Source organism: Rhinatrema bivittatum, chromosome 10 (assembly GCF_901001135.1).
Source record: "Rhinatrema bivittatum chromosome 10, aRhiBiv1.1, whole genome shotgun sequence".
Lineage (NCBI taxonomy): Eukaryota > Metazoa > Chordata > Amphibia > Gymnophiona > Rhinatrematidae > Rhinatrema > Rhinatrema bivittatum.
In genome coordinates this window covers 75615097-75632888 of record NC_042624.1, presented here as the reverse complement: position 1 = coordinate 75632888, position 17792 = coordinate 75615097, and the positions used below count along the sequence as shown (strand labels likewise).

The window sequence follows — 17792 nt, the reverse complement described above, 5'->3', positions numbered from 1 at the left end:
ATGAGGCTTACGCTAGTAGCTAAAGAATGTATTTTGGCACGGGCCAGACTAGAACTTCATCTGTACCCCGCGGGTTGAGCCCTTGAGTTCTGGCGGCCAGCAGGAGTTAGGTGTTTTAAGGGAACTAAGACAGAGTCCAGAAACAGGCCAAGAATCGGAATTGGCGGCAGACAAGATGTAATCAAGACTCAAGACTAAGGTCAGGTCCAGGTGGCAAGCAAAGGGATAGGTCTAAGTCTAAAGCAATGATCAGAACTGGAGAGACAGGCCAAGACAGACAAGAGACAAAGGAACTAGACAGGACAAGATGGACACAGCAAGGCAAGATGAGACTGAGGACAAAGCAGGGAGACAAGGCAAGAGCAGGAACAAGACAAGGCGAGATGAGGCAAGGTTGGATGAGGCAGAGATGGAACAAGGCAAGAGGACCCGTTGCTGAGGCATCAGAAGGGAGTCTGTGGCAGCCTTAAGTATGGACCGAGGCTACCATTGTCATGGAGCATTCCGGACTGGATTCCCGCCAAGGCTTCTCTAAATACAGGTGCCCGCCATGTGCGTGCACCTAAAGAGGAACTGGCAGGAGAATGTTGGGGCCTGAACACTGCTTGCGTGCAAACCTTGTGGCATGGCCCTGGGAATAGAGTGGTGTCCCTGCTGCAAATGGAGTCAGCTAGCATTGAAGTTGAGTCCAGTGGCTCATGGGTCCTTCCCATGAGTCACGAATCCTAACAGTACCCCCCCCCCTTCCTAGCACCTCCCCAGACTTCTTGTGTTTGGCATCTGGGGAAAACATCAATGGAATCCTTTCCATATCTGGAGGCTTGGGAAGTTGAACATGAGTTCCGGCAAAGTTTTCGAGAACATTTTGGGTTTGCAGTGACATGGAGTCTCCACTGGTTGATTCTCTTCTGTAAGAGAAGGATTCTCAGGAAAAGAAAAACATGGCTTGAGGGTTCCTGGATCGTTGTGTTGAATGAAGATAGCCCTGCTTCTCCGGCAGTGGCTTCTACCTCTATGAAAAAGCACTTCAAGGAGTCTGAGCGATCCGTAGAGCTGCGAGGCAACAGTCTTAGGTTATTGTTTATAGCATAGGCCGGTGAGTGATGAGTACTGGAGCGGTAGACCTGGAAGATCAGGCAAAGTAGTCCGAACCACTGTAACTGGAGTGGCACAATTCTTTTGGCAAGAGGAGCCTCAATGCACAATCTGCAATGTAGGCAAATTGAAAAGGAGATAGACCAATTGCCTTAGATGAAAATTATTTATTCACGCACATATCTTGATAAAAGAGCCCAACTCTGGCCAAGTTTCGCACTAGGGGCTAAAAATAAATAAATAAATAAATAAAAACATAAATAATGATATTACACGGAAGTCAATTAAAAATGAATATATAAATAATTATAAATAATCACATATATAAAAAGCACACATAAAAACCACAGGATGTATACTTAAAAATAGGTAGATCAAATCATAACCTTTACATATTTAAATTATGTTTAAAACAAGAGAGACATACCACATAGAAATCTTATAAATACATAAATAACCATATAGAATTGTAAATCAAATGCACACATGAAAAAAAAAATAGAAATGATGATGAAAAGTAAAATTATTATAAGAGGCATTGCACTGGAGAGGAGAGAAAATGGCGTACCTTTATCAAGGGTAGTTTTTGTCAAGGGATTCAGTTTTTGCCCGTTGTAAATATTAGGCTATAGATGAGTATTCTAAAATAACATAAGAAATTAAAAAATAATACAAATTAAAAAAATAGAAAATGTAAGACCAAATATAAACTAATAATCAGTATAAGGAGACAAATCTGTAAAATACCATGAAATGTAACTTTAGCTATGCCATTTAGTGTTTAGCCCTCTTTGCGCGTTGTTGAATAAAATGTTATCAGAGAAGAATGAATCAATATTATTATTTTACTCACTTAGGTCACAGCAGATTTGCACTTAATTGATGGACTCTGTGCATTGGTGTTAGATTGCAAGTTTTATATTAACCTAAAATAAAGGGATCCATTAAACATAGCTAGAAAAATGTAAGATATTAATAGCATTCATTTGCCTTTACAAAATGCCGACTCTAAACGCATAATTTATTTTTTAATGTTAGACTGAAGACTTCTTTTTTAAGCCCACAAAAATGCCTCATGTGATACTAAGAAAATAACAGGAGCAGTAGTGGACCACACCAATGTTAGTACTTATATATTCAAACATAATATATATTTATATATGTGTACTGTGATTATGTTTATCATCGGGTCCCGGCGGAGATAAATTCTAAAAAATAAAATGTTTTGATTGCAAACATCTTATGAAACTACCCCATGTATATGGCTAAGGATTTTCAAATCCAGATATAAAAACTGAAAAGCCTTTACTTACTCTTCTGTGTTGGACAGCAATCGTCTGTCTTTAGCTAGGAGCATCCGGAAACTGGAAGTCTTTAAATACTGCCTTGTCAGCACTTTGATTGACATCTTGAAAAAAGTGCTGTACTTGCAATTTGGCTGCATCAAAAAACTCTATTATTGTAGTACTAAGACAAAATCAAGGCAAAGAGTGTTAACTATTCCTCTTTTTTTTATGATTAAATCGGGGTTTCTTTTCAATAACCCGGGCAGTGCAAAAATAATTATGATAAAACAGGAAACAAAATAAATTTTAAAGCTATTAATTAGAGAAATAAAAAGTAAAAAATATATCTACCCTATATCGATTTATTGGTTTATAAAAAAAATATGAAATATCCACATTCCATGGCTAATTCATCCTGCTGTCTTCAGAAAACATTGCAGTAAGCAGACTTGCTTTAGATAGGAAAAGTATTTTCTCTAGTATGTTATCAGTTGTCTAAAGCAAGTATGGAACTGGTTTCCTTTCTATTAAGTAGAACGGGTAAGCATGGGAAAAATTTTATTTTTTGTTGCATTTAAAATTTTTTTTGCATGTGCAAATCAATTTTATGCGTGAAAAAAAGTATACACTTAAAAGTAATAAAATAAATGTACATCTGTATTTAGTGTCAAAGATATATTAATGTCTGATTTAATTTCAGTTGTTTTAGGGCCACATCTTTTTGGGATTTCATGCCTTGAAATATGCAGAGTGATGCTAATTTGTGAGAATGCTGTGAATATCATTTTCTTGCTTGCAGAATCTGATTCATGGGCTTGAAGCTTTGAATGCTTGTGTGCATCATGTCTCTTCCCTGGATGGTCCGTTGGTGTTGCACAGCATCCATACCCTTCCTACTGCTGTCCTTCATGTGCTCAGGAATACCTTCATACACTGCAAGGTGGGACACTGTCAAATTTCTAGATCTCAGTGTTGTTGCATTTCAGGTTGCCTCTAAACCTTGCCATTGCAGTGCCAGTCCTCTGGCTGTGCGGCAAAGATCACAGGTTCCCCTGGATCCTGGTATAAGAGTGCTTTGGAGCCAGCATGTTTTTTTTTAAATTTAATCTTTATTCAAATGTATTTCTTATATTAAGAAAATCTAAGGGAATTATAAATAATCACTTCCACAACATGTTCATTTTCTAGCCCTCCAAAGGGAGCACGTTAAAGGTATTCATATAAGGAAAAACCCAATCAAAATATCTTCGCGGAGATGCCTGTATTTAATTAATCTACAGAAATACATATCCCCATACCCCAAACCCAGCAACTTATTTAGATATCATTAAGAAAAGTTTCCAAATGCATGGGATCAGAGAAAACAAACTTATTCTATCAGAGGATGTGGTTAGTGCAGTTAGTATAGCTGGGCTCAAAAAAGGTTTGGATAAGTTCTTGGAGGAGTTCTTGGAGGAGAAAGTCCATTAACTGCTATTAATCAAGTTTACTTAGGGAATAGCCACTGCTATTAATTGCATCAGTAGCATGGGATCTTCTTGGTGTTTAGGTAATTGCCAGGTTCTTGTGGCCTGGTTTGGCCTCTGTTGAATAAAGAAAGGAAGTGCAGTGATTTTTAATGAGTCCCAATGACAACTTTGATGTTGAAGTATTTTAAACATTTAATGGCGGCAACTCCATTGCTTCGCAGAGACACAATACTTAGACAGGGTCCCCCGACACGGACCCGTGTTTCACCACACGCGGCTGCATCAGGAGGGACGTAATTTTACAGCGGAATTCTTCAACTCTTCAGTAGTTTACACTTGTACGTATTCTGGTTGGCAAGGAGAGCCAACCAGAATACGTACAAGTGTAAACTACTGAAGAGTTGAAGAATTCCGCTGTAAAATTACGTCCCTCACGATGCAGCCGCGTGTGGCGAAACACGGGTCCGTGTCGGGGGACCCTGTCTAAGTATTGTGTCTCTGCGAAGCAATGGAGTTGCCGCCATTAAATGTTTAAAATACTTCAACATCAAAGTTGTCATTGGGACTCATTAAAAATCACTGCACTTCCTTTCTTTGTTTAATGTATGTTTGAAGTGCAACACTCTGCTCCCCAATTTGTTGGCCTCTGTTGAAACAGGATGCTGGGCTTGATGGACTCTTGGTCTGACCCAGCATGGCAATTTCTTATGTTCTTATGTTCTTAAGTTACTAAACATTTACACAGATATTTTAAGAAGAAGGTGGCATCTAGTAGCAAAACCTTCTGCCTTAACAATAGGAAATGTTTCCTCCAAGATTGGGTAACAAAAGAATGTCTGGAAAAACCCAGACTTTTTTCCCACAAAAAAGGAAATCCTTATTGACAAAGGATCATCTTAATGTAATTTTACTCATTTCAGGATATATTAATTCTCTAATGCATCAGTGCTTTCCATTGGTCATTGGATCATTAGAATGATATTCCAATGTAATGGAGTTAATTTTCAAAAGAATGTAAATGTAACATACTCTTGTAGCAATTTTCAAAAGCTTATTACTCGCATTAAATGCACTTAACACAGGTAAAACATTGACAGGTCAATGCCATATATTGTAGCAATTTTCAAAAGCCTACTTATACAGGTAAAGTGCATTTACACATGTAAAACCCAGTTTTAAGCATATAAATTATTTTGAAAATTATCTCCAATATCTTCAGTAAGTCACATTGCAGCTTTTACTCATTATTCAAGGCTACATTATATTCTTTGGGAAATATGAACTTGTTTATGTACCACATGCCTTGTTTTCTTTTAATTATTCCCTTTTTGTCTTTGAGATTTGCAGAAAGCCTGCCATTCTAGGTTTTGGATTGAACATTCTCAAAGGGTCCTATTTACCAGCATGGGTTTACAAATATTCACTTTCCAGACTGTTAAATCTAACTAAACATGGGCCAGCCTAGTTAGTGGCTCCATGGCAGTGCAGTTTATTGTGGTGCAAAAGAGCCAAGATCGATTCCTAGGCCAACTGGGATTGCTGTGGAGGGAGTTCTAGTCATTGCCTAATGGTGACACCTGCTGGCTGGAAGTAGAGTGCACGTGTACTGTGTATAGGAGGGAACTGCAGTCTATAGCTCCTGGCCAAGGGCTGCCAGTGCAATGGCTGGCTAGGGAAGTTTTCAAAAACAGGAGAAATACCCTGGATAATTGCAATTGAAAGCTCATAGTGCCATGGCCCAGTAGAGGCCAGTTTCGATTGAGCTGGATGTCCAAAGGAGTGAGAGGAAACTGCTGAATCAAAAATACAATTATAAAAAACAAAACTAAATGTGCTAAATTAGTTTAGTTTCAGTGTGGGTCATGTCTTTCCCTGGGTAAACCATTACCCAACTCATGTTACACTACATAAACATAAAGAGGGTAATTTTAAAAAGCATTTACATACTTAAAATTGGGTTTTACACATGTAAAAACGTGGGCTTTTGAAAATTGCTACAATATATGCCATTGAATTGTCCACAGGATATTCACGTGTAACTGCACTTCACATTCGTAAAAGGCTTTTAAAAAAAATTGCTGCGATAGTATGTTCCATTTACATATGTAACTCCTTTTTAAATTATCCTTAAAATACCTAAGCAGTAAATATGTATAAACAAAACAATTATCAGGTATATCAGTATAAAATAATTTAAACATATATATATCTCTCTCTCTATATATCTATATCTAATTCCCTGTATGTACGCGGATCAGTCCAGACTCCTGGGTTTTGGCCCCCCCCCCCCCCCCAGCAGATGGAGACAGTTTTCAAAACAAAACTCCGCCTTATATAGGATGGTGCCACCTACAGTCCGACAGTATTTCTCTGTCTCCAGCAGATGGTGGAGGTGCAAGGCCTTCAGACTGTGCTGATTGCTTAGTGGAGTTAGTTAGAGTAGTGAGTTCTGTGAGTTTTAGAGCATTTTCAGTCGGTAAAACCTTTTTACTTTGATTTAAAAAAAAAAAAAAAAAAAAGAAGCATATGCACCACAGACGCCTGGGATTTGGTGGTCTACTTCCCAAAATCATAGATAACATTCATTGGCTACTGTGGCAGCTCTTCCTGTGGGAAAACTGAGTCACATCCAGCAACGGTTTAACCTGCCAGCCTGTAAGAAGAGCCAGCCACCCACAGGGTAAAGTGCTTCCTTGAAAACAAAGCCCCTGAAGCAGCTCAGAACAGAGCAAAACTCGGCCTGAGTCGTGCTTTTTATGACGGTTTGTGCTAATAAAGAATCCTTGTTCCCTGTATGTACCTGGATCAGTCCAGACTCCTGGGTTTATTCATCCCTGCCAGCAGATGGAGACAGAGAAAAGCCTCGCTGACACTGCTTGAAAACCCTGGTGCCATCTGCAGTAGCTCAGTATTTCTCTGTCTCCGCAGATTGCGGGTGCATAAACCTGCAGTTCCTTTTTTCTTTACCCTTGCTTTAGATTTTTTTCTTTTTGAGGGAGCCTTCCCCCCAAGGACAGGGTTCCTTTTAAAGGAACCTGTTTTGTTTGGTTGAGGGGGACCATTTAAGGTCCAATTTGGTACCATGGGGTGTACATCTAGTGGTCCAGATCCCTCCCCTCAAGAGGCCGGCTGTGCGGCTTACAGCCCTTCTACTTTTCTTGCAGGGGACTCCCTCCTTGTTAAAAACAAGCTGTTTTGCACTGGACAGCTCCTTTCAGCTTAGGAGGGAATCTCACTGTTTCTGTTTCTTCAATTGATTAAAGTTAAAAAAAAAAAAATTTGTGTTTTTTTCTCAGACAGAAGTCGGCTGAAGGGTAAGGCTCCGGGCTATCCCCCCTCCCTCCCACGGGTCGTGCCAATTTTATTTTGTTTTTAGCGTTTATTTTTAGTTTTCTCAGCTGTTTTTTACTTTCAGTCGGCATGGTTCGTGGCTCGGCATGCCGCGCGTGTTGTGCCGTTCCAGCGCGGCTCAGTCGGTCGGGACTGTGTTCGGGCTGCGTTTAGGGAAGGGCCCTCCCTCCTCCCGGGGGGCTCAAAACGCTGTCGCCTATGCAAGCGCACGGCTGCCGTGCTTGGGCCATATTTACAGCTTCCCGAGGTCCCCAGAGCTGCCGGCTCCCCCAACGCGGGAGCGACGGCCATTTTGGCACAGGATTCGCACGTGCCACCATTTTCGGAGGGGCAAGGGGATCTCCCACCGCGGCTGTCTCCAGTTCATCCTGGTCCCCCCGATGCATAGGGATTATCGGGGGGGGGGGGGGGGGGGAGCAGGTCAGCCCGGTCCTTTACCCCAGGGGCCTGGGGGAGATCCGGTCCCCATTTTGCCCCTGGGTTCCCATCCTTTTTCGCCTGATTTTATTCTCTTGATGCACCAAGCTTATCTGGCGCAGCAGGAGGGTTTAGAGGGTCCAATTTTGCCTCTCGCTTCTCAGGGCCTGGGTCTTCAGCCTGTGGGTTCCAATCCAGGGTCGAAAGGGCTTAGCTCCCGGGGGGCACTGGGAGCTATGCAGAGCCTGATCCCTCCGGCAGGGGCAGTGCTGGGTTCTGTAGGGCACGATCTGTTTTCTTCGGACCCGGATCAAGACCCAGATCAGCCATCGGTGGCAGAAGGGGATGATCCCAAAATTCTACGGTTATTCCGGAGGGAGGAGTTGGCATTTTGCTTCTGCAAGTCCTTGAGGAGTTGGGTTTAAAGCCTCCGCAGGAAGCTCCAGAATTGGATGGGGCGGATCCCGTTCTGGACAGTCTTCGGGCTCCTCCTTCCGCGTTTCCATATCATAGGTCAGTGCGGCAGTTGATTGAGCATGAGTGGGATTCCCCGGACTCTGGTTTGAGGGTAGGTAAGGCTATGGCCAAACTCTATCCGTTGCCAGAACAGACCTTCCTACCTGCGCTTCCGCAGGTAGATGCTGCGGTTTCCTCGGTCACAAAAAAGACTACGATTCCGGTGGAGGGGTCCGCGGCCCTCAAGGATGTACAAGATCGGAAATCAGAGCTTCACCTTAAAAGGGTTTTTGAGAGTGCTGCCTTGGGGCTTCAGGCTGCTGTTTGCTCCGGTTTTATGCAGACGGCATGTCTAAGGTGGGTGCAGGATTTTCAGGTTGCACCTCCTGGTTCCGACACGGCAGAGGAAGATCGCATGGAGGCGTCGATAGCGTATGTAGTGGATGTGCTGTATGACTTGGTGCGTTCACTGTCCCGGGTTATGAGTTCGATGGTAGCGGCCAGACGTTTACTTTGGCTACGTCACTGGTCGGTGAATGTTTCTTCCAAGGCCTGGTTAGGTTCTTTGCCTTTCAAGGGTCGTCTCTTGTTTGGGGAGCAACTGGAACAGCTCATCGAGCAACTCAGTGAGACAAAGGTTCACAAGCTGCCAGAGGACAGGCCAAGGAATTGCCAGGCTTTTCAGTCCAGGTCCCGCTTCAGGGACGCCAGATGGTCTCGTCCTTCCAGAGGTCCTGTAGGGACGCAGTCTCAAAGGACTTTTCAGAAACCACGGGGAACAAATTGGGGTCAGTCCTTTCACAGCAGGCGACGACCTTTCCGGGCTCCCTCGGCGGGGGAGCAGTAGCAGCAAAGCCCCCCCCCCCCAGTGAAGAGAGGCCTGTCCACTCCGCCGTTCCTTATATAGGGGCCCGGCTGGCAGATTTTTATGGGGAGTGGGCCAAAATCACACAGGATCAATGGGTCCCCTCCGTGATAAGAGACTGCTACGCCTTATAATTTGCACAACCTGTTTGAGACCTCTTCTTAGTCTCCCCTTGTGGGTTCTTGGCAAAGCATTGAGCGGTTCGGGAGACTTTGCGCAGGTTGTGCGGTTTGGGGGCAGTGGTCCCAGTACCGTCTCGAGAACGGGGCAAGGGTCGCCATTCCATCTATTTCATTGTCCCGAAAAAGGAGGGAATGTTTCGACCCATTTTGGATCTCAAATCGGTTAACAGGTCCTTACTGATTCCACGGTTTCAAATGGAAACTCTACGGTTGGTCATTGTGGTGGTCCGCTTGCCGGAGTTTTTGTCCTCCTGGGATCTGACGGAAGCATACTTGCATATCCCAGTGCGTCCAGAGCATCAGCGGTTTCTACTGGTTCAACATTTCCAATTCCAGGCTTTGCCTTTCGGCCTAGCGACGGCTCCTTACACGTTCACCAAGGTGATGGTGGTGGTGGCGGCAGCTCTCCGATGCAAAGGGGTGTTGTTACACCCTTATCTTGACGATTGGTTAATTCGGGAGAAATCGTTGGAAGGCTACCGTTCGTCAGTTCAGAAGGTTGTTCACCTGTTGGAGTCTCTCGGCTGGGTGGTGAACTGGGCGAAGAGTCATTTGGAGCCTTCCCAGGAGCTAGAATATCTCTGAGCTCGCTTCGACACAAGTCAAGGCAGGGTGTTTCTCATTCAGGAGAGGATACTCAAACTACAGTCACAAGTTCGACGCCTGTTGGCGTTGAAGATACCATGAGCCTGGGACTTTCTACAGGTTCTGGAATCGATGGCTTCGACTCTGGAATCGGTACCATGGGCCTTCGCGCATATGCGGCCACTTCAGAGGGCCCTGTTGGACCAATGGAATCCCCTGTCACAGGCCTTTCATTTACCAGTTTTGCTGGATACGTCGGCATGGAACAGCCTGTCGTGGTGGCTACAGTCTTCCAATCTACAGCGTGGAATCAGCCTAGAGGTTCCAGAGTGGGTGGTTCTCACTACCGATGCCAGTCTCTCTGGTTGGGATGCGGTCTGCGAGCGACAGTCAGCCCAGGGCACTTGGTCGACGGTAGAGGCCTCGTGGCCAATCAATCGGTTGGAGACCAGAGCGGTACGGCTGGCCCTTCAAACCTTTCTTCCCTCGTTCAGGGTTGTTCTGTCAGGGTTATATCGGACAACGCCACAACGGTTGCTTACATCTATCGTCAGGGCGGGACCAAGAGCCAGGGGGTGGCTATGGAAGCACAGGAGTTGTTTCACTGGGCAGAACGGTACCTGGTTCAGCTAGCGGCTTCTCATATTGCGGGGGTCGACAACATTCAAGCCGATTTCCTCATTCGTCAAAGCTTAGATCCAGGTGAGTGGGAGTTGGTGGAGTCTGCGATGCGGCTCATCCGGAGAAGGTGGGGCCGTCCCCACATCAATTTAATGGCAACTCAGTTCAATGCGAAAGCTCCTCGGTTCTTCAGTCGCAGGAGAGAGTACAGGGCCGAGGGAGTTGACGCTCTAGTGGTGCCTTGGCCTCTGGAAGTCTTGTTGTATGTGTTTCCGCCGTGGCCTCTGGTGGGCAAAGTATTGCGCAGAATAGAGAGACACCCCGGGAAGGTGATCTTAGTGGCTCCAGAATGGCCCCGTCGATAGTGGTTCGCAGATCTAGTCAATCTAGCGGTGGACGGTCGTTGCATCTGAGTCATCTCCCGGAACTTCTTCGTCAAGGTCCCATATTTTCCGAAAAGGCCGATGGCTTTTGTCTAGCGGCTTGGCTTTTGAGAGGAGTCACTTGAGGTGGAGAGGTTATCCAGAATCTGTGATCACCACACTTTTGCAGGCTAGGCGGCAATCTACTTCCCTCTCATATGTTCGAGTCTGGAAAGTGTTTGAAGCTTGGTGTACCGATCGAGGGATACTGGTGGCTCAGGCATCGATTTCTCAAGTCTTGTCCTTTTTACAGGATGGGTTATCTAAAGGTCTTGCCTTTAATTCCCTTAAAGTGCAGGTGGCGGCTTTAGCCTGCTTACAAGGCAAGCTTGAGGGGTATTCCTTGTCGTCACATCCGGATGTCCAAAGGTTTCTTTGGGGACTTAAGAATTTGCGTCCTCCAGTGTGGAAAGTATGTCCTCCTTGGAACCTTAATCTGGTTCTGCGGGCATTGTGTGACGCTCCATTTGAACCGATTCGGAGGGCGACCCTTAAGGATTTGACTCTCAAGGTGGTGTTATTGGTGGCCATTTGTTCCGCCAGGAGAATTTCAGAATTACAAGCTTTGTCTTGTAGGGATCCGTTTCTTCAAATATCTGATTCAGGTATTATGTTGCGAACAGTTCCCTCTTTTGTCCCAAAGGTGGTCTCGGCCTTTCATGTTAATCAGACTATCGAGCTTCCAGCATTTGCAGACTTGGATACGTCTACGCAACATGCTAGGGAGCTTAAACTGTTGGATGTCTGTAGAACCTTGCTTCGCTATCTCAAGGTTACTAATGAGTTCAGGAGGTCTGATCATCTTTTTGTGTTAGGAGCGGTCCAAAGAAGGGTACCAAGGCCTCCAAAGCAGTGATTGCCAGGTGGCTTAAGGAGGCTATTGGGTCAGCGTATGTACTCAAGGGCCGTCAAGTTCCTGCCAGTTTACGAGCTCACTCAACGCGGGCGCAGGCCGCTTCATGGGCGAAGGCTCAGTTGGTGTCTCCGCAGGAGATTTGCAGAGCGGCAACTTGGAAGTTGCTGCATACCTTTGCAAGGCATTACCGTTTGGATTTGGGATTTTCGGATTCCAGGTCTTTTGGTGAAGGTGTCTTGCGAGCGGGACTCTCCAGGTCCAACCCTCTCTAGGAAGCTTTGGTACATCCCAGGAGTCTGGACTGATCCGAGTACGTACAGGGAAAAGAAAATTGGTTCTTACCTGATAATTTTCGTTCCTGTAGTACCAACGGATCAGTCCAGAGCCCGCACGGGTTAGAGGGGAGAGTCGTCTGCTCAGCCATATTCCTTTCAGCAAACTTCTGTTTTGTTATGAATTTACAGATTTTTTCAAAGTTGTTTGACACGGTTTTTAATGTCAGTTTATTGCACATAGTGTGTTTTCAGCTTGGGTACAGATCAATACTGAGCTACTGCAGATGGCACCAGGGTTTTCAAGCAGTGTCAGCGAGGCTTTTCTCTGTCTCCATCTGCTGGCAGGGATGAATAAACCCAGGAGTCTCTACTGATCCGTTGGTACTACAGGAACGAAAATGATCAGGTAAGAACCAATTTTTTTGTGTTTACTGATCCTCTTCTGTTGATCTCTGCCTCCATCTGCTGGTCAGTGGGAATAACGTGTTCATCTGAACTGCTCTGATTAGATTCAAGGAAAGGAGATTATCAAGTAAGATTAAATTTCTCCTTAACACAGCATGACCATAACTTATACTCCCTCAACTCAATTCCTACACTAGAAACTCCAATCCCTCAGTTGCCTTCGAAGGTACTCCTCAAAGGAAAATGTGTACACATGGAACTGAATCTAAGGCATATTGTGGAAAACTGAACTTCAGATTGTTTGTTTGGAGCTTAGGGCTCATGGAATGGAGAAAGATATAAGCAGGGCTCCTGGTCTCCCACAGTTCTGCAGCAAGGGTTGCAAAGTCCAATCCTTGCTGTGGCATTCCCTGTAGAATTGTGGGAAACTGGGGGCCAGGTTGAAGCAGCACCAATGGCCTGCCCATTTCGCTCCCATCCTCACCTTGTACAAATCCGATCTTGATGTTAGGGGAAGGACAGTAGTGGCACTTCAGGCCATGTTCTCCTCCTTTGCTGCCCAGGGCTGGAGTGTTGTTCGTTGAATCGCATGGCACTATATCATCCCTTTCACTTCACACTGTGACACTACGGCCCTGGATGTCAGAGGAGGTTGTGGCTTGAGGTTCTGCTGGGTTTTTTTTTTTAATTCCAAGCCAGAATTGAAGAAAATGGAAAGAGAGGATTTGTTGAGTAATAGATGGCGGTGGTCTAGTATATGGAGTGAGGGAATGTAGAGCAGGGATTGAGTGAACATGGGGACTGGAGGAGCACGGGGGGTGTGTGTGAGTGAGAGGCAATCAGAAGAGGGCTGGGGTGGGAGTGTTTGAGTAAATGAGAGGAAGAATCAGAGGCAGGGGTGTGAGAGAGGATCTTCCCTTCCTCCTGATCTTGGATCTTTTCTCCCATCCCTGTTCCACCTCCTCCTCCTGTCTCCTCACTCTCTCCTTCATACTATCCCTTAGTCTATTTCTCTGTCTCTGTGTTCCGTTCCCAGCACTGATTACTAAGATCCCCTCTCAAAAAAAAAATATCTGGACACAAAAGAAATGCTGGAAAATTTACTATTTTATAATGTAAAATAAAAATGTTCATTTTTAATATATGCAGATGTACTGCAGAAGCTACACTTGAGCCTCTGCTACAAACTGAGGGCTGTGAATATGAGTACTAGTTTGTCTTGTTCAACGTGCAGAGCAGTTCCTCTAGCATGCTATTAGTTGCCCAGCTTGTTTGGAGAGCATATTCTAGCTGACTTGTCCCTCTGTTCTTATTCCAGGACAGTGAGTCTGTGTACAGTGGATGTCTCCATCTGGTGTCTGACCTACTGCAATCTCTCTTTAAAGAGGCTGTCTCTCTCCAAAAGCAATTGATGGAGTTGCTGGATAAAATCAACACGGAGTCGATTGCTGTAGAGGATGAGATTGCAGACATGGTATCAGGTGTGTATTTTTTTTCTGTTTATTCTCCTGTTCTGCCCTGGCTGCTTCTCTGCATGGTAGGCATGCACAGCCTCCAGCATTGTCTCTGTGGAAGCTTCATCACCTTTTGCTGCTTGAACAACTAGGGGTGGTACTTATAAGTGCAGAACTTGGCTTTTGCATCCTCTTTAGGGACAGAGGATTCTGCTTAACAGGTAACTGAACTCTGATTTCCTGCTTGACAGGACAGAGCACAAAATATTAGCTTTCCTCAAGTATGTATATTAATATTTATCTATACATAATTTTTAAAACCCCTGTTAAGCCACTCATTCTTTTTTCCTGTCAGCAAATATGACCTTCTCCTTTTGCATGGTCACCAGTAGAATACACCAAGGAGACCCATTGAAGAGAGAGGTTTAAATAGAGATGGCATCTTCTGCTTGTCATCTTGGTGTAAAATTCAGGATCCACGCAGATGACACGTTTCTATTTACCCCTTTAGATTCATATTGTCAGTAGAATAAATTTGTAAGGAATTTTTCCCATCATTGTTTCAATGGCAAGCAAATACTGATTAGGCTCCTACTTAGCAAGAAATCTAGGACCATGTAAGGTGTGTTATAGAGGGCCACAGGAAGTGCTCTTCTGTTTCACACTGGAATAAGTCAGTATTTATCTTCATGAGATTCTCTCTGTATTTGAAGACTTGATAGCATCTGAATTTTGTTCTTCCTTTGGTAGTACTGCATGCTGTGCTGGAGATCAGCTCTGTCATTTCTAGCATGGACCATGCCTTGCACGCCAACACGTGGAAGTTCATTATCAAGTAAGTTGTTCACTTCATTACAGCGCACTATGTATGCTATAACATATTGGGCCCAATGTTCAAAGATAAACGTTTATATAAGTTAGCCGGATAAGATTTATCCGACTAATTTACTTGGAATATTCAGCAGCACGGCTATGCTGTTGAATATCCCCATTAAAATTGCCACTTAGCTGGATAAGTTAGACCTGGGCTATGGCAGATCTATCTTCCTCTGATTAGGTAGGCCAGTCCACACAACTGGGTTATGCATGCCAATCAGCAGATAAAGACTGAGAACAAACTGTCTCGCTGAAGTTAGCCTCATATAGCACTGCCAGTATTCTCCGTCTCCTGCAGATGGTGGACATGCACACTTGCTTGTGGACATAGGCCTGTCAGGAGTTAGGATGGGCAGGCCAGAGGCCAACTCCTGAGGTGATAGTGAGCTCCCTCCCTCAGTTGAGTGCCCGGGAAGGACAAACAAAATCGGAATTGAAGAGGAGCCTGTAGGTGAAGGCAGTTAGTCCTCTCCCTCGCGTGGCAGAGGCTTTGCTTCCAGGGTAAGTAAGGAAGCTTTGGGCTCAATTCCCCTCTTTTTGCTTTTCTCTTTCTCTCTCTTCTCGGAATCTCTGTGGGCATTGGACAGGCCAGGGACTGTAGCAGGAGTCCCTTCAGCGGGGATGTGCAGAAGTGGGACTTTTGTTTAAAAAAAAAAAAAAGTTCAAGAGAGCAGGCATAGCTGCATGGCTGAGTTCTTCTTGCGGTGGACTTGCAGCATGGGCCCTTCTCTGGTGATGTCTTTCAACTGATAGGGAGAGGCAGGAGCTTTTGCAACCATGTGATGCAGGCAAGAGCTGTGTGTAGCTCCGACCGCATGGTGCAGTCAAAATGTCGCCAGCAGCACAGCGCGGGAAGTGACTTCTGCTGAGCACGGCCTGCCACATATGGGCCATGCAACCGAATCGGTATTTCAGCTTGTGCACCAGATGTGTTTCTGAGAAGGGGAAGTTGGCCCCAAAGGACTTTGCTCCAGTGGGGGTGTGTTTGGGATTCCCGATGGGTTTGCTCAAACAGGGGATCGGGGAGCCAGAGATCTCATTCTTTTGGTGAGTTTCAGTCCTTTTGCCCTAGGGAAACCTGGAAAGGGTGGGATCTCGGATTCCGAAGCCTCTCGTTCCTCCCAATAAGGTTTTGGGGGTCCATTCTCTGATACCGGAGATAGGTGGGCACTTCTCGCAGTTTTATCAGAGGTGGACTGATATCACTTCCAATCAGTGGGTTCTAGACATGATCTCTGACCTGTTATAGACGTGTTTATAGTTTCACCATGCAACTCTATCACAAAGAGAAGTGCGGTGTGTGTCATGCTCCAGTGGCTGTTCGCTTTAAGAGCCATGGCTCTGGTTCCAAAGGATCAGGAAGGTACGGGTCGTTACGCCATCTTTTTCATAGTCCCCAAAAAGGAGGGATTGTCTTGCACCATTTTGGATTTAAAAGGGGGGGGGGGTGTCAACCGATTTCTCTGCATTACCCACTTCAGGATGGAAACATTGCAGCCAGTGATCATGGCAGTTCAAAAGAGGGGGGTTTCTCACATCCCTCGATTTGACAGAGACTTATTTTCATAATCCCATCCGGGAGGAGCGTCAGCAATTTTTGCACTTTGTGGTTCTTGGCTGTCAATACCAGTTTCAGGTCTTGCCGTTTGGTTTGGTCATGGCTCCTAGGACTTTTTCCAAGGTAATGGTGGTAGTGGCGGCTGCGCTGTGCAAAGAAGGCATCCTGGTCCTTCCAATTCTGGACGACTGGTTAATCAGGACCAAGTCGGCGGAGAAAAGTTGGACTGTCTCTTGCAGGGTGGTTCAATTGCTGCAAGAACTGAGCTGGGTGGTAAATCTGGCCAAGAACAGCATACATCCCTCTCAAACTCTAGACTATTTAGGTGCCCGTGAATAAAAATAAAATAAAAAAAAATTGTAATGAGGGGAGTTGTTTACAGTTGGCTTTTACAGCAATACTGGCAGGCTGATGTCAGTGCAGTGCTATGTGAGGATGACATCAGAGAGTTGGTTTGTTCTCAGTCTCTATCTGCTGGTTGGTGTGCATAATCCACTTTTGTGGACCGGCCTGCCTGTCCTAGAAGAAAGGAAATTATCAGCTAAGATGTAATTTCATCTTTCTCAACGCATAATTAAATTCTGGAATTTATTGCTAGAGGTTTTGGTAAAAGCTGTTAGTGTAGCGGGGTTTAAAAATGGTTTGGACAAGTTCCTGGAAGAAAAGTCCATGAATCATTTTTTAAGGTGCACTTGGGAAATCCATTGCTTAACCCTGGGATAAGCAGCATGGAATCTTCTGAATTTAGGAATCCTACCAGGTACTTGTGACCTGGATTGGCCATTGTTAGAAACAGGATACTGGGCTTGATGGACCTTTGGTCTGACCCAGCATGGCAAATCTTATATTCTTAGTGAAATTACTTATCTGTTATCAGGGCCCTGGTTTACTAAGATACCATAGTAATTGTCACAGAATCATGGAGAACCAACCCTGCACTGGGGGCTACTGTTTTCACATTAATCCTCCTTCCCAGCCGGCTACAGCTGTTTACATTCTTGCCAAGTGCCCCCCCCACCCCCCCCATAAGCCAGGCTGCTGCTAATTTTTACTCCCCTTAGCTCTCTCAGGCCAATACAGAAAGAAATGCGGGAGAGCGGGCGAGCGCGCGCAGAGGCCAGTGTCCTGTGCGCGCGATACGGTAAATAAAAATATGCTAATTAGGGCCCGCGGTAAAAGGAGGCACTAGGGACACTAGCGCGTCCCTAGCGCCTCTTTTTGGACAGGAGTGGTGGCTGCCAGCAGGTTTGACAGCTGACGCTCAATTTTGTCGTACTGCTCTGCCTTGTACTAGGGGCAGAAAACGCTGCAGCGCAAGACAGACCGCTCTTGTTTCTAGACGGTGGATTGGCCAAGTTGCCTGTTCTGGTGTCTACTGACCCTGCGTCAAGTGCCGACTGCACACTGGCCCCAGCCGGTAAGGCTGGCGTCTGTTGTAACGAGTACCCATTGTGGAACCTCGAGCTCTACTCCTCGAAGCAAATGATCCAAGTCGAGCCACTAGGTCAGGCTGTCCTCGGGTAGGGGTGGTATCGGCAGAGGAGCCTGAAATTCCTGAGATACCAGCTTCCAATGGGAGAGTAATGCTGTTTGTAAGGGATGTATGTGGGCAAAGGCCC

The 17792-nt window shown here is 45.3% G+C and overlaps 1 protein-coding gene across 4 annotated transcripts in view; it reads left to right on the top strand.

The window, feature by feature from the left end:
• Positions 1-17792, top strand: part of C10H1orf112 (chromosome 10 C1orf112 homolog) — a 117631-nt gene that overhangs the window by 18511 nt on the left and 81328 nt on the right. For all 4 annotated transcript variants that reach the window (XR_003858971.1, XM_029618401.1, XM_029618403.1 and 1 more), the window contains 3 exons: positions 3181-3321; positions 13604-13766; positions 14490-14574. Coding sequence is in view for 3 of the 4 variants with exons in the window: in XM_029618401.1 (XP_029474261.1) it covers positions 3181-3321; positions 13604-13766; positions 14490-14574 (389 nt within the window). In the remaining variant the exon portion in view is untranslated. The remainder of the gene's footprint in view (positions 1-3180; positions 3322-13603; positions 13767-14489; positions 14575-17792) is intronic.